This window comes from Marmota marmota, unplaced genomic scaffold, assembly GCF_001458135.2.
Source record: "Marmota marmota marmota unplaced genomic scaffold, marMar, whole genome shotgun sequence".
NCBI lineage: Eukaryota > Metazoa > Chordata > Mammalia > Rodentia > Sciuridae > Marmota > Marmota marmota.
The window spans coordinates 7,187,917-7,201,888 of NW_025999853.1; the positions used below are offsets into that span (position 1 = coordinate 7,187,917).

At 34.0% G+C, this 13,972-nt stretch overlaps 1 protein-coding gene across 6 annotated transcripts in view; it reads right to left on the reverse strand.

Annotated features, from left to right (window-relative positions):
* Positions 1-13,972, reverse strand: part of Washc4 (WASH complex subunit 4) — a 58,665-nt gene that overhangs the window by 40,559 nt on the left and 4,134 nt on the right. For 3 of the 6 annotated variants that reach the window (XR_007347417.1, XM_048802749.1, XM_015482818.2), the window contains exons 2-9: positions 10,690-10,829; positions 7,374-7,427; positions 7,212-7,277; positions 6,413-6,458; positions 5,722-5,789; positions 2,696-2,778; positions 930-972; positions 390-493 (exon numbers count right to left, since the gene is read on the reverse strand). Coding sequence is in view for 5 of the 6 variants with exons in the window: in XM_048802749.1 (XP_048658706.1) it covers positions 390-493; positions 930-972; positions 2,696-2,778; positions 5,722-5,789; positions 6,413-6,458; positions 7,212-7,277; positions 7,374-7,427; positions 10,690-10,829 (604 nt within the window). In the remaining variant the exon portion in view is untranslated. Of the gene's footprint in view, positions 1-389; positions 506-929; positions 973-2,695; positions 2,779-5,721; positions 5,790-6,412; positions 6,459-7,211; positions 7,278-7,373; positions 7,428-10,689; positions 10,830-13,577; positions 13,774-13,972 lie in introns of those variants that run through there. The other 3 variants (XM_015482820.2, XM_048802764.1, XM_048802770.1) reach the window with 3 other exon arrangements.

Below are 13,972 nucleotides of genomic sequence, written 5' to 3' on the forward strand. Positions count from 1 at the left end.
GAAAAAAATAAATCAGAGTCCTAAGGCAGGTAAATTAACATTTGACTCTTCTTAAGAATGAGGATGCTTGCTAGGCACAGTGGTGCACACTTTAAATCCCACTGGCTCAGGAGGCTAAGGCAGGAGAATTGCAAGTTCGAAGCCAGCCTCATCAACTTAGTGAGGACTTGAGCAACTGAGAAGACCCTGTCTCAAAATAAAAAATTTAAAAAAGGGCTGGGGATGTGACTCAGTGCTAAGTGCCCCTGGGTTCAATCCCTGATACAAAAACAAAATGAATGAATATGCTTTATATAGGTTTATCATGCCCTCAGACAAATCCATCTGAAATTAAGCAACAGTACTATCTTCATAAATGTAAGAGAATAAAGTTATTTTAATTGATGTACCTTTTGTACATAGTCCAGTGGTCTTTCAGTGTGATATGATTATCAATAATTTCATCCAGAGTGAGCAAAACTGTCAGCAGTTCTCCCAAGTGCTCATACATAGTCTGTCAAAAAACCTTTAATGATTATCATTTAGTCACTAGTTAGAAATTAAGCCTCATATAGATTTTTAAAGTAAAATATTTGGGCTAATTACTGAATTAGTTAAAGCAGGAGGGTAACCTCAGTTTATTAAACTACAGGTTTGATCCTCAAATGAGACTATCAGTCTTAAATAGAGAACACTTTGCCCAATATTTCTTCCTTAATTATGACATTTTGCAGATTTATTTCACTGATCAAAGAGACTATGAAGAATCTGTACTGGGCCACAACCAGGAAAACTAAAAATAACATTGATAGTCAGTAATGCCTCATCAACTACACAAGTGAAAAGAGAATATGAAAAGAAATCCTATAAGAATCTTGGTATGATTGTTACACTTCCTAATCACACATACTCCAAAGTAAAAATGAGCTTTACTGGTCAAGTTAAATTACCTGAAAATGAACTCCAGTTGTCTCTATAATTTTGGGAGCAATCCTATAATAAAATAACACCCAAGTTAAAAAAAATTGCTTTTTTTAAAGAAACAGTTCATTCTTATTTTAAAGAATATACACATCAGCAGAAGCTCTTAGAATTTTAATATGCACTCATCTTAAGGCTTCAGTCATTAAAATTTAAGAGATCTAAGAAATTACTACCATGTTCCTCTCTCCTAAGAAGGGAACTGACCTATGCATTCAGACTGCTATCCCTGTATACTCACAGGAAGGGACATGACATCATGTGGTCCATGAATAATCCTAACGATTTAAACCTAAAAGATATATCCTGGATAATGACAGAAATAACAAAACTAAAACTTATATCTTTCTAACTATTAGAATTCTTCAATTATCAGCTAGGCTCTTTGTATCCTACTCGAAGTGGTATTTTGGAACTAGGCCTCTCTTTGGTCAGATTGATTTCTTGTTCTTATTCCTACTGAAAAACATACTTCTAAGATTATACTAAAGTCAAAAGCCACAGAAAAATTCATTTCACTTCCTTCCTAAACATCCAATTTACTCAACAATAAATAATTTACAATAGTATTTATATGTTAAAATACATATAGATATTTCAAAGAACACATTTTTAAAATAAAGAGAAAATTCAAATCAATTTCATCCTTCAGGGTCGAGGTGGGGCCGGGAGAGACGGGGAGCTATACTCTCACTCTCTCCTGATACAGGGATAACTTCACTGATAAGCCAGAACAAAAAAGTACCTGATAAGAAATGCATGAGAATGAGAGTAAAAACAGTCTACCCATTTATGAAGAGTTAAGGTACATTTAGAACAATGAATTAATGAATTAGAGTTAAGGTATATTTAGAACACCTTTAGAACAATGAATCAACTGATGACCAAAGTAACAGTGCCAAAGTTGCCATGGAATCTTAATAAATAACTTCTATGGGCCTCATATATCTCTTCTTATCATTAAGAGTGCTAGTCAAGGGGCTGGGGATGTGGCTCAGTGGTAGAACGCTTGCCTAGCACATGTGAAGCACTAGGTTTGATCCTCAGCACCATATACAAATAGATAAATAAAAGTATTGTGTCCATCTACAACTAAAAATAAAAAAATTTAAAAAGAGCCCTAGTCAAACATCTAAACAAAATTACTGTAAGGATATAATTAAATAGTAAATGTGAGAAAATGTTTAAGTATAAAGAATTAATCAAATGGTAGATATTATTGTGTGGTAGTAATAGCAAACGCTCTAGGAAAACTTGATCACGTTTCTTAATTTAGGATAGTGGTCCCTAAATTTGGAAGATTATAGGACTACAAAATTTTTTCAGGATAGATTCCTTAGCTCCACTCCTCAGGATCCCTGATTTTAAGAAAAAAAAAAGTCTCATGAATCAGGAAACTACTAATGTAGATAAGAAAGGAGCAAAGAGAGAGTATAGTGCAAGAATAAATTCCACATTAGTTTTTTTCTATATGGTCAAATTTCTTCTAAGTTTTTTTTTTTTTTTTTTTCTGGTTGATATTCTCATTCAGACAAATAATGGGGTCATGCACTATGGTAGAAATTGTGTTTATTAATTTATGTAATGTACCCATCAAGTAGCACTTAAAACATCGTAAGCATTCAAAGAATGCTGAATAAATAAGTGAACAAAAAACTATTTCAGATGTTTAGTTTTTAAAAGACATTTCCTGTATCTCTAATATAAAAGCAAAAACATATCTAAAATCCATTACTTGTTACTGATATAGAGGGCGGCCAACTGATGGACTACATTCATCACCACTTCATAGCATCTCGTAACAAAACAAGACAGTTCCTGAAATGATAAGTTGAGTATGTGTTACAAAATTGCCTTTTAAATGTCATCTTTTTAAACTAATTTTTATGGTAAAGAATTTTTGAAAAATAATCACTTTCTAGTAAAATATCCAATTACCCACAAGTCAAATAACTTAAGCATTCCTCAAGCAATCAATTAACTCACTTCCTACATCCCAGGCCATTCTTAGTTCTGTTCCCACTGCACTTCATTCATACTTCTATTTTAAGTCTAATTGTTCGAGCTATTCATATAGCATCTAAGTGGGATTCATTCCGTCTTTGAATATCTATTGCCTAGCATGGTAGCTAACACTGAATTATTGCTCAACATGAATGAAGGAGCTCAAAGGCTGCCAGTTTTGGAATATAGGAAGATGAGAGACGGGGTCTAGAAATCACTTCAAATATTAAGTACCTTTATAATCTATAAGTGGGCTTGGCACACAATAAGTGAAGTATCAATTACTCCAGGGTTGTGTTTGTCATTAAATAATAAATTCACATCTGTTGTATCTCTCAGACCTCGACTTTTAAACCTATAGAAACAGTGTATATCTAAAATATTTTACATCTGATTAAATTTAAAACTATTTTAAATTTTAAGCTCTATGAGGGCAGCAATTTTTGTTGGTTTTATGGTGTACTGTTGTATCCTCAGCACTAAGAGTAGGTGTACAGACATCATAAAGTGTATTTACACAAATCAATACAGCTATAACACCACTAAGCAATATAATCTTATGGGAATACTGTTGTAAATTCAGTCCACTGTTGACCGAAACAGTTACATGGCACATGACTGCATGTGCAATTATTTTAAAATGCATTTTTTTCTTAAAAAATGCATGATGACACAAAATATTTGAAGAATTGTAAAATGATAAATCAAGAAAATGCCAACTAGAACAGAGTTAAGGCAGCCATATTACTATCAAACAAAACAGATTTTATGAGCATTACTATAGCTAATTACTACACAGGTTGAACATCCTTTATCTGAAATGCTTGGAACCAGATTTGTGCTTTTGCTGGAATACCTGAGAATATTTGCATATACATAATGAGATATCCAGGGGATGGGAACCAAGTCTAAATATGAAATTCATTTGATTCATATACCCCTTATACACATAGCCTGCAGGCAATTGGATACAGTATTTTTATTAATCTAGGTTATGATATTTTCTACTTGTGATTGTCACATCGGTGCTCAAATGGTTTCAGATTTTGGAGCTGAATGTTTTAGTATTTTTGGATAGGAGATTCTCAACCTGTATATGTAACATATATTTACACAAATATATATGTTTTTTAGTTGTTAATGGATCTTTATTTTATTTATTCATATGTGGTGCTGAGAATTGAACCCAGTGCCTCCCACATGCTAGGTAAGCGCTCTACCACTGAGCCACAACCCCAGCCCCCACAATTATATATAATTATTATCATAGCTTAAGAGTCACCTCATAGCAATAAAAGATTAAATTTATCAGGAATCATTAAAAATTCTAAACTTGTATACACAGGATAAAATATCTGCAAATTAAGAAATACAAATTTGATAAAACTAAGGGGAGAAACTGACACATTTACTGAAACCCTATAAACTATATTTTTTAGACACTTTCCTATCCAGAAGACCTCCTGTTAGATTCTGCCAATAAGAGATTAGGAGGCAGGAAGAGGACATGCTTTCAATTTTTTGCTGTTTTTATTAAGATACCTATGTAAGAGCACCTCACCACAACAATGGAAGTTTGCACCAGTATCCAGTTTCTTTCAGCACTTCAAATATAACCTCAAACCACCCTCTCAAGGTACCAGCACAGGCAGGGCCACATCCTCAGGGATATGAACACCAATTCCACATGGTTATTTAAAGCTCCTAGATTCTGGAAAACCCAATTTTTTCCTTCCGTTCCCTTGATGTTGAGGTCATATCTACTTCCTTTGGATTACCTATTTTGTTCTTTCAGTCCTCTAATTCCTGTGTAACCAATTCTTTATATTAAATACCCTCTTTTAAAAATATTATTGTGTATAATTAGTTTTTTGTCAAATGCAGCTAAAATCTACTCATTTAAAACAATTCCATATAAAATTTTATTGCTTATTGCCCCCATGTGGTAAATTAAGATTTCTAGACTTCTTGCTGTACTATTTGCCATTTTGTAACCTCTGATCTAGCTCTTTTGAAGGACCTTCTGTGATTTGTTTTCTAGATAAGACCTTGAATAACACATATCATCATCAACAAAGTGCTCTCAATTAGGTCAAGTAGACACCCCACAAAGAAATTATAAGGATTCGAACCATATATTTGCATGCACAATTTGATAAAACATATCAAGTCTTATATCCAACAATCAGAAGGGAGGTGGAACTATGGATATTTTTTCTCTAGTCCTGATTTTTGTTTTTGTCACTTTGTGCATTATTGAATGCTCTCCCACTGGGGCAGCAAGGGAATAGAGATTATTTCATGCTTTTGATTAAATCAAGCCAAAAGATATGGAATCACTAAAACTCTGTTCAGAGATACAAAGCATATCTAAATTGAAATATTCTATTAGAAGCATCAAGCACCGCTGCTTTTAACAATCTCATCAATGCTCATCCAACAGCTTAAGCTTCACCATTTACAACTTTCCCACATGTAATTTATCTTCTTCCACAGGTACAAAGTTGAAGTTACTTTAAAAAGCATGATAAATCATCCTTTAAAAAATTATGCAAAGAAACTGATTTTGATACCTTATTCCTCTAAGAGTGCTTGGAAATTTTTCAGGAGTCTATCTCTTAAACTACAATCCAATGCTTATTAAGTGTCTCACAGAGCACACATATCCTTAGCATGTAAAGTTTTCAGAACTTTCTAAATTGGGATTTATTCAAACTTTTAAAAGAAAAAGCTCATTAGAAAGCAAAAACCACTTACCTGTAAGAACGAAATAAATCTCCCCATTTGAATTTGGCAATCACCTTCCACCATGCTGGAATCTGTAGCTTTAAAGGGCAACATGAATAATTACATTTCAATTTTTTCGTCTGAATTCAACACCAAAACACACTTATTTTTTTAAGTAGGACATCTTCTAATCCACATAGTATTTGTTATATTTTTTCTTGTCTTTTTCTTCATTTTTTAAATCTGCATAACATTAAAGAATTTTTACTGAAGAGAAAAATGCGACATTAGTCATACAATTAAAAGTAACCATCTGCTTCACTATTAAATGAATTCAAGAAAAATATGGTACTTTTGGGGGGTTAATTTGGTTTGGTATCTGGGATTAAACCAAAGGGTGCTACACCACAAGCTACATCCCCATTTCCTTTTCAATTTTGAGGCAGGGTCTTGCTAAGTGGCTGAGGTTGGCCCCAAACTTGTGATCCTCCTGTCTCAGCCTCTGATGGAGTAACAGGCATGCATTACCATGCTTTGTAACTTACGAAAATACCACAAATCAGTTTTAGAGAATTCTCTTGTTTAACCAACCAAATAAACCAACAAAAAACAGGAATGTTTTTTTTTCTCACACTAATACATGACCATAATCATGTTCTGTCAACTTTCCGTTCATTTCAATCTCATTACCACAATACCATTTTGAAACTTTAAAACATACCTCCTTCTCCATAAAACAAGAGCCCATTGTAAAACTTAGTTTCAGCCTGTTTAAAAAATAATAAAATAATTTTAAACATTGTTTTCAAATTTCTAGGCTCTCTTATTTATACTTAACAACAGAGGACTACAACATCATTTACAACTTTTTTTTAATTTCAAAAGCTGCTTACAAGTAAATTCAATTTTTCTTAAGATTAACAAATATGTTACTGATACTCAAAGCTATATCCTGATTTCTTTAGCCTTGTCTCATCTGACCACCCTCATTGTCCCATACTGTTCCACTAGTTAATAGATAGCAACCACAGTGTCAAAGAGTGAGAGGGAAAAAAAGATGACACTTAAACCAACTTTTATCAGAGTGTAAATGGCTCTTGGGTAAGAAAACACAAAACCAAATAGGTACTAAGGATTCAAAGGTTTTTTTAAGAAATCAGTTATATCTAGCTACCACTACATATGGCAGGTAACACCATCTTGGGAGGTATCCAGACCTGGATTCAAACTGTTAAGATGCAAGACATTAGACAAGTGACACCCTCTTTAAGTCTCAGTTTCTTCTATTCCTCACCTACCTCCCTGAGTTAGGGAGGATTAACCATATAAGCATGGTGTTTGGCACACAAGAAGTACGCAATGGTGTTATAACTATTAGTATCTTACTATTAGTATTATTAGCATTACTGTTATTTCAAATAATTCATTTAATATTCAATATTCATAGAACACCACACATATACAAGCACTTTTTTGCTCTAAATGATCTGGTTTTAAGTTTTAGATATAAAAATAATTACCTCATATTTTAATTTCTTGATTTCACAACAAAGTGCAGCATAAACAGTGATGACTTTGTTTAAGACCTAGTTTCATGAGAGAAAAGAAAATAGAAAAAGTAAATTTTAACAAATAACAAAAGCATTTTTTTAAAATACATTTTTAGGTTTAGGACTTTGTACCTTGTTTTCAGTCTTTATCAGTTCCAAAAGGGAAGACTGTTCATAAGGCAAAAGCTATAGAAACAAAGAAAAAGAACATTTCTTTTTAATCTGGAAAAAAAAAATCACTGAAATTTTAAATACATGAATTGAGACTATCTATACTCTGTTTAAACTTGTGTTAGACCCTGTACTCAGCACTAAAACCCAACCAACTTGTTTGTTCAAAACAATCTCAACAGAGGAAGTAAGAAAAAATAATAAGCTCAAGAAGGAAAATAAACAAGCTCAAGAAGAAATGACCCAACATAACACCACTATGCTGAAAGACTGTAGTTGTGCTCTGGGACATAAGGTGGTTGATTATAAATGCAGTGCAATAAAATGCTAAGTAATGAGATAATACTAATCAATAAATTATATTAATTATGAACATAGGAAAGGACAACTATCATTTTGGAACTCATTATGCAGGCATACATTCAGTAAAATATGGTCTGAGATGTAGCTTAGTGGTAGAGCACTTGCCTAGCATGTGTGAGGCCCTGCGTTCAATCTCCAGTACCAAAGAGGGGAAAAAACAATTTATAATTTAGTAAGATGTTAATATGATAGCTAAAAGGGAGAAGTAAGTTATCATAAAGAACAGAACAAAGAAGAAAAGAGAAAATATCATCTTTTCTTGTATAAATCAAAGACCCAAAAACACTTAAAAATGCAGTCTTGGGTTCACTTATCTTCTAAGACCAGCTCACAATCTACCTCTTTCACAAAGCCTTCCTATAATCATCATCTACAAGTGATGACTTTTAAGTTTCAGATCTTTCTTTTGGTAATAATAATAACAATTTAGTATTTATGTAGGTAAATAACCTTATTATTATGTTGGAATTTGTTTTCAGAGATTTTGCCTGATTTTGTGATTCCCCGGAAGTACTACTACTCTTGTGGAGTTAGAAACATGAAACAATTGCCCAATAATGGAATTAAGAAGATTCCAAAGAAAGCAACAGGGAGCAGGAAGGTTTTGTATAATGATAAAATTTAAGAGATTAGAATGCTTCTGTTGGGGAACATAAAAGCTAAGAGATTATTTCACCCTTTTATAAAATCTGAGAGTTGAGAGAAACACCAATGTTTATGATCACAACTATGAGGCTCTTAAAGCTCAAGAATAAGTCTTAAAAAAACAAGAAGTTTTACTGAAAAAAATACAGAAACTCATTACCTTCAGAGATAATACAGGTTGACAATGGCAATTTCCTAGTGAAATTCCTATAATTTATATACAATGATTCTGATAGATGTGTCAAAGAAAAAAAAACAGACAGCAACAAATTTAGCTTAAAGATTTTTTAAAGGAAAACTATGCTTATCCAGTCAGCAAGACAGAAAAGTTTAGAGTAATTTCATTTTACAAATACATAAAGCATTAGTAAGGCAATTTAGAGTAGCAGATAAGGAATGTGCTCTGGAACTAAACTGCCTTTTATTGATTTGTCACTTAAATTCACTTTTTGAGTGTGTTGCTTAACTTTTCCATTCCTTTATTTTTCATTTGCAAACAGAGATGATACAGCATTGTTGTGGGATTTTAAAAGTCAATACCTGTCCTACAACACAAGAATAAAAAGTCCAATTTTAAAATGGGCTAGGGCCAGGTACAGAGGCGAGCACCTGAAGTCCCAGCTACTTGGATGGGAGGCTGAGATAGGAGAATCCCCTGAGCCCAAGAGTTTGAGGCCGGCATGGGCAACAATGCAAGACCCTGCCACCTCCTTCCACCCCTGAAAAAAAAAAAAAAAGGAAGAGCAGAGGATCTGCACAGACATTTCTCTAAAGAGAATTTCTCCATTTGTATAAATGGCCAAGAGCACAGGAAAAGATGCTCAACATCATTAGCCATAGGAGAAATAGCCATATGAAATTCAAATCAAAACCACAATAAGATATCATTTCATACCCACTAGTATGGCTATAATAATTTTTTTAAGAACATAATATCAAGTGTTGACAATGATATGGAAAGAAACTGGAACCCTCATACATTGATGGTAGGAATGTAAAATGATGTGGCCACATTGGGAAAAAGTCTTATAGATCCTTAGAAAATTAAACAGCATATGACCCAGCAATTCCACTGAGGCTTACACATTCAAGAGATATGAAAACATGTCTACAAAAAACTTGTACACGAATGCTCACAGCGGCATTATTTTAGAACTCTATTCCAAAAAGGAAAACCCCAACTATTTAGCAATTGATGAATGCATAAATACACTGTATTTGCATTTCATACAAAGGAATATTATTCAGCAATAAAAAGAAAGTATGACATGCTCATGAGCCTTATCTGGATGAGCCTTAAAAACATTACGGTAAGTAAAAGAAGTTGGACACAAAGGACTACATATTGTATGTCTCCAATTATGAAATGTTCAAAAGGGACAAATCCATAGAGAGATAAAGTAAACTGATTGGTGGTAGCCTAGAGTCAGTGGATATTGGTGTAGCACAATATGGGAGCAGGGGTGACTAAAAGGTGCAAGATTTTAGGGGTGATAAAAATGTTCTAAAACTGACAATGGTGATGGTTGCACAATTCTGTCAATAAACATAAAAAAAGATCACTGAATTGTACAATTTAAGGGGGTTAATTTTATGATATGCAAATTACATCTCAAGAAAGCTGTCATTAACAAAAAGGCAATGTGTGACTTAGGACAGACACAGTATATAAGTGCTCAACAAATATTAATTATTATTTAAGTGGAAACAGACCAGTTTCAAAGACAAAACAAGAGAGTAATCTCAAAATGTAACAGAGTAAGAGTAACACACACATTAAACAATCACTCCCACATCAATATCTCCAATATAACACAAAGAAACTTTTTGAAAATGATGATAATATTCTATATCTTGATTGGGATACAAGTTACGGGCATACATGTTGGCAAAATTCACTGAACAGTATCCTTAAAAATCAGTACTTTTCAGTGTATGAAAATAACCTCCATAAGAACAAACAAGCCAAGCTTAAATAGTCTATCCAGCACTCTTATTATTTTTTTAGTGATGAAAAACAATGACCAAGTCAAAAAGCTGGAGCTTGTACCACTCTTTGACACTAACATCTTCAAGAATCATTCTTTCAAAAAACAAATTTTAAAAACACCTACCTAGCTTAGAGAAAAGAAAGTCAACAATTTTCTATAATTTCTTTTTACTCTTAAAGATTGAAAATAAAATATATTTTCTACTTTAAAATTGAAGTTTAATATATACTAGGTCCTGAAAATATATACTTAAGTAAAATAATCAAATCAAATCAAACCTTTAACGCTATAGGATCAAGATTGAAATCCCAAACATCTCCAATTGAATCATCCAGCGCGTCCTCGATTCTTCTCAATTGAGATGTATATTCCTCAAGAAATTTTCCATAATTCTTAAGTTGGACTTCAGCATGAATTTCTAAATTTAAATTTTAAAACAGTATGTTAGAGCCACAAGTAATGAATTACAGAACACATACTTCAAATAACCTCAGAAATCACAGCAAAGCATTGTTAATTATTACTTTGGAATGTCTGGACTTCTTGAAAATAAAGGTCCAAAGTTAAACAGTAATTCAGCCTTCAACTTTTTCCAAATGCATAAAACAATTTTAAAAGCAGTGACCCATTTACCCAGGACTTCTAACCAATCTGAATAATGCCTCTGACAACTCAATGTCTTGATTCTATGTTTTAGTGAGAAACAACTCTACTGAAAAATATAAATATTCACAACCTGGCCTGAAGCAGGTGCAAAAATCTACATTGAGCTGGGGATATGGCTCAGTGGTAGAGGGCTTGCCTAGAATGTGCAAGGACCTGGGCTCAATCCCCAGCACTACAAAAATAAACAAGCTGCTGGCTGGGCTGGTACAGCACACCTGCAAATCCAGCAAATCAGGAGGCTGAGGCAGAAGGATCACAAGTTCAAAGCCAATCTCAACAACTTAGCAAGACCTTGGTTTCAAAATAAAACATAGAAAGGACTGAATATGTGGCTCAAGAGTTAGGCACCCCTGGATTCAATCCCCAGTGCCCAAAAAAAAAAAAAATCTGTATTGTTAAAGAAGCAACATTTTTAGATGATAATTTAAGAATATTTTTCTCATAATGCCTAAAAATTTACCATGTTTTATAATTTGTTAAATTATTTAACTATAAAAACAAGTTGGAAAAGTAAAGTCAGAACAAAATACTGTGCTGATATTTACAGAATTAACACAATTCATGACTTTAAGCTTAAAGTCACTGGAATAAACTATATTTTAAAAATGCCAGTTCATCAAAATTAATGAAAGTAATTAATTCATCCTATACATAAGAATTATTTATTCACAAAGGCAGCAAATTCAAGTTTCTTTTATTGATGTGTATAACTATTCAATCTTTGTCTTCTAAAAAAAGAAAATTTTTCTTTTCAAATTAGCAATATGGGGCTGGGGTTGTAGCTCAGTGGTACAGTGCTTACTTAGAACATGTGAGGCACTGAGTTTGATCCTCAGCACTACATAAAAATAAATAAATAAAATAAAAGTATTATGTTCACCTACAACTAAAATTTTTTAAAAAACTTTTAACTTAGCAATCTGAAGCAACTCTAAGATAAAGTATATTCTGACTCATGCTGTATTAAAGATCTACCTTCCTATTTTTCCTTAGTGTTTGCAACTCATGATCTGAATCAGAAGAACCAATTTAGCTCAATAAACTTTCTATCTCATTACAGCATTAATCTAGGTAGTTTTGGAAAACATTTAATCTAGGTATGATTCATAGTCCAAAAATCAATAAAAACCAGTCTTCCCTTTCCTACAGCTAACATAAAAACTACGTAAGTGTTCAGGACCCCAAATTGATATTTTATTCTGCTACATGGGAAAGGATCAAGCTTCATTTGACCAGCAAATGAATTCCCAAAGACAATACAAGAAAAACACACCAATAAATTGCTCCCTTAGTTTGAGAATTCACAAGGTAGAAGGGAACAGAAAACCCTAATAACATTGAGGTTCCTTGCCAATAATGAATAGTTGAAAAATTAGTAAAAGTTAAAGTACATGACTTGACATAAGAATCACATAATGATTATTCAGAATTCTAAACACCTGTATAACAGTCATCTTTTACAATAGTTACCCTTCCTTGCCTTATCTTTGTACCCCTAACAGCAACTGGAGTGTAGAAAATGTCTGTTGAATGAATCAGATTATTCTACTTCAAGTTGGAATCATTTCAAAACCGAATAACATATCTTCATTCATTATTTTTTAATAACCTTTATTTTATTTTTATGTGGTGCTGAGGATCAAACCCAGTGCTTCACGTGTGCCAGGCGAGCACTCCAGCACTCTATCACTGAGCCACAACCCCATCCCTTTATTTATTTATTTATTTATTTTTTAGTTGTAATTGGACACAATATCTTTATTTTATTTTTATGTTGTGCAGAGGATCGAACCCAGGGCCTTACATGTGCTAGGTGAGTGCTCTACTGCTGAGCCACAACCCCCAGCCTCATTATTGTTTTGAAGATACTAACATAGGAAACCTTTGCCCACAAAACACCATACATGACAACCCGCTTCTCACAATAAGCACCAAACACCTGCAAAAAAAATCATTCAAGATTTTTGTCAATAGCTCCAAGATTATTTTTATGTTGCATAGCGTTAATATCTTAAAGAATGTTTTATGAAAAACTTCAAACAATGCTGGATGTAGTTTATCCATCTTTGAGAAATGAATAATCTTAAATTCATAGATGTTAAGTTTCTCTTTATAAAATCAGACAAAGTTCACCTAGAATTTTTAAAAACTGACTTTCTGATTTGGGGAAAACAGCATGTCCCAATATCTCTTACATAGATTAATATCAACAAAGATAAACAGACTGATGACTTGCAGTAATCTCAAGTAGTTTCATTAAGATAATTAGTTTGGACTCTATATTTTGCCAAAAGAAATTGTTAGGTTTTCCTTTTTTTGTTTGTCGAATTCTAAGTTTTAAAAAATCAGTCCATTCTATTTTATGAAGCAAAATTTGAAGCTCTGTTGTAATTTTTGAAAGCTTTTATAGCTGCGATGCAAGTCTGGCCATCCCAGGAAACACACGAGTTAACATAATGGGCCTGGAAGAGGGTAAAATGATATTCGGGTTATTTTCTACCGCGTGAACAGCTGTTTCCTCGCTATCTTCTACCGTTCTAAGTACGGGAACCCAAACTTCCAAAAGTTGGTTTGAGAAAAAGAAGAAAAACAGGAAACCGAAACAGGAACCCAGGCAGGAGCCTCTGCTTGAAGTGCACGCTCCGCGAAGTCGACGAGGTCCCCGCGAGGCAGGCCGGGGGCCTCCTGGGCGCGCCCGCCTGCAGCCCCAGCCGCAGAGAGCCCACCGCTGTCGGCCCGCGCACGCAGAGCCCCGGCCGGCCGGCCCCCGGGCCCGCTCCGGACGGACGACACCCGAGGGCGCGTCCCACTCACACCCCCGGGGTGGCCAGGGTCCGGGACCCGACGGCTGCGCGGCGCCCCGACACAGAGCCCTCCCGCAGGAGCGCCGCCAGG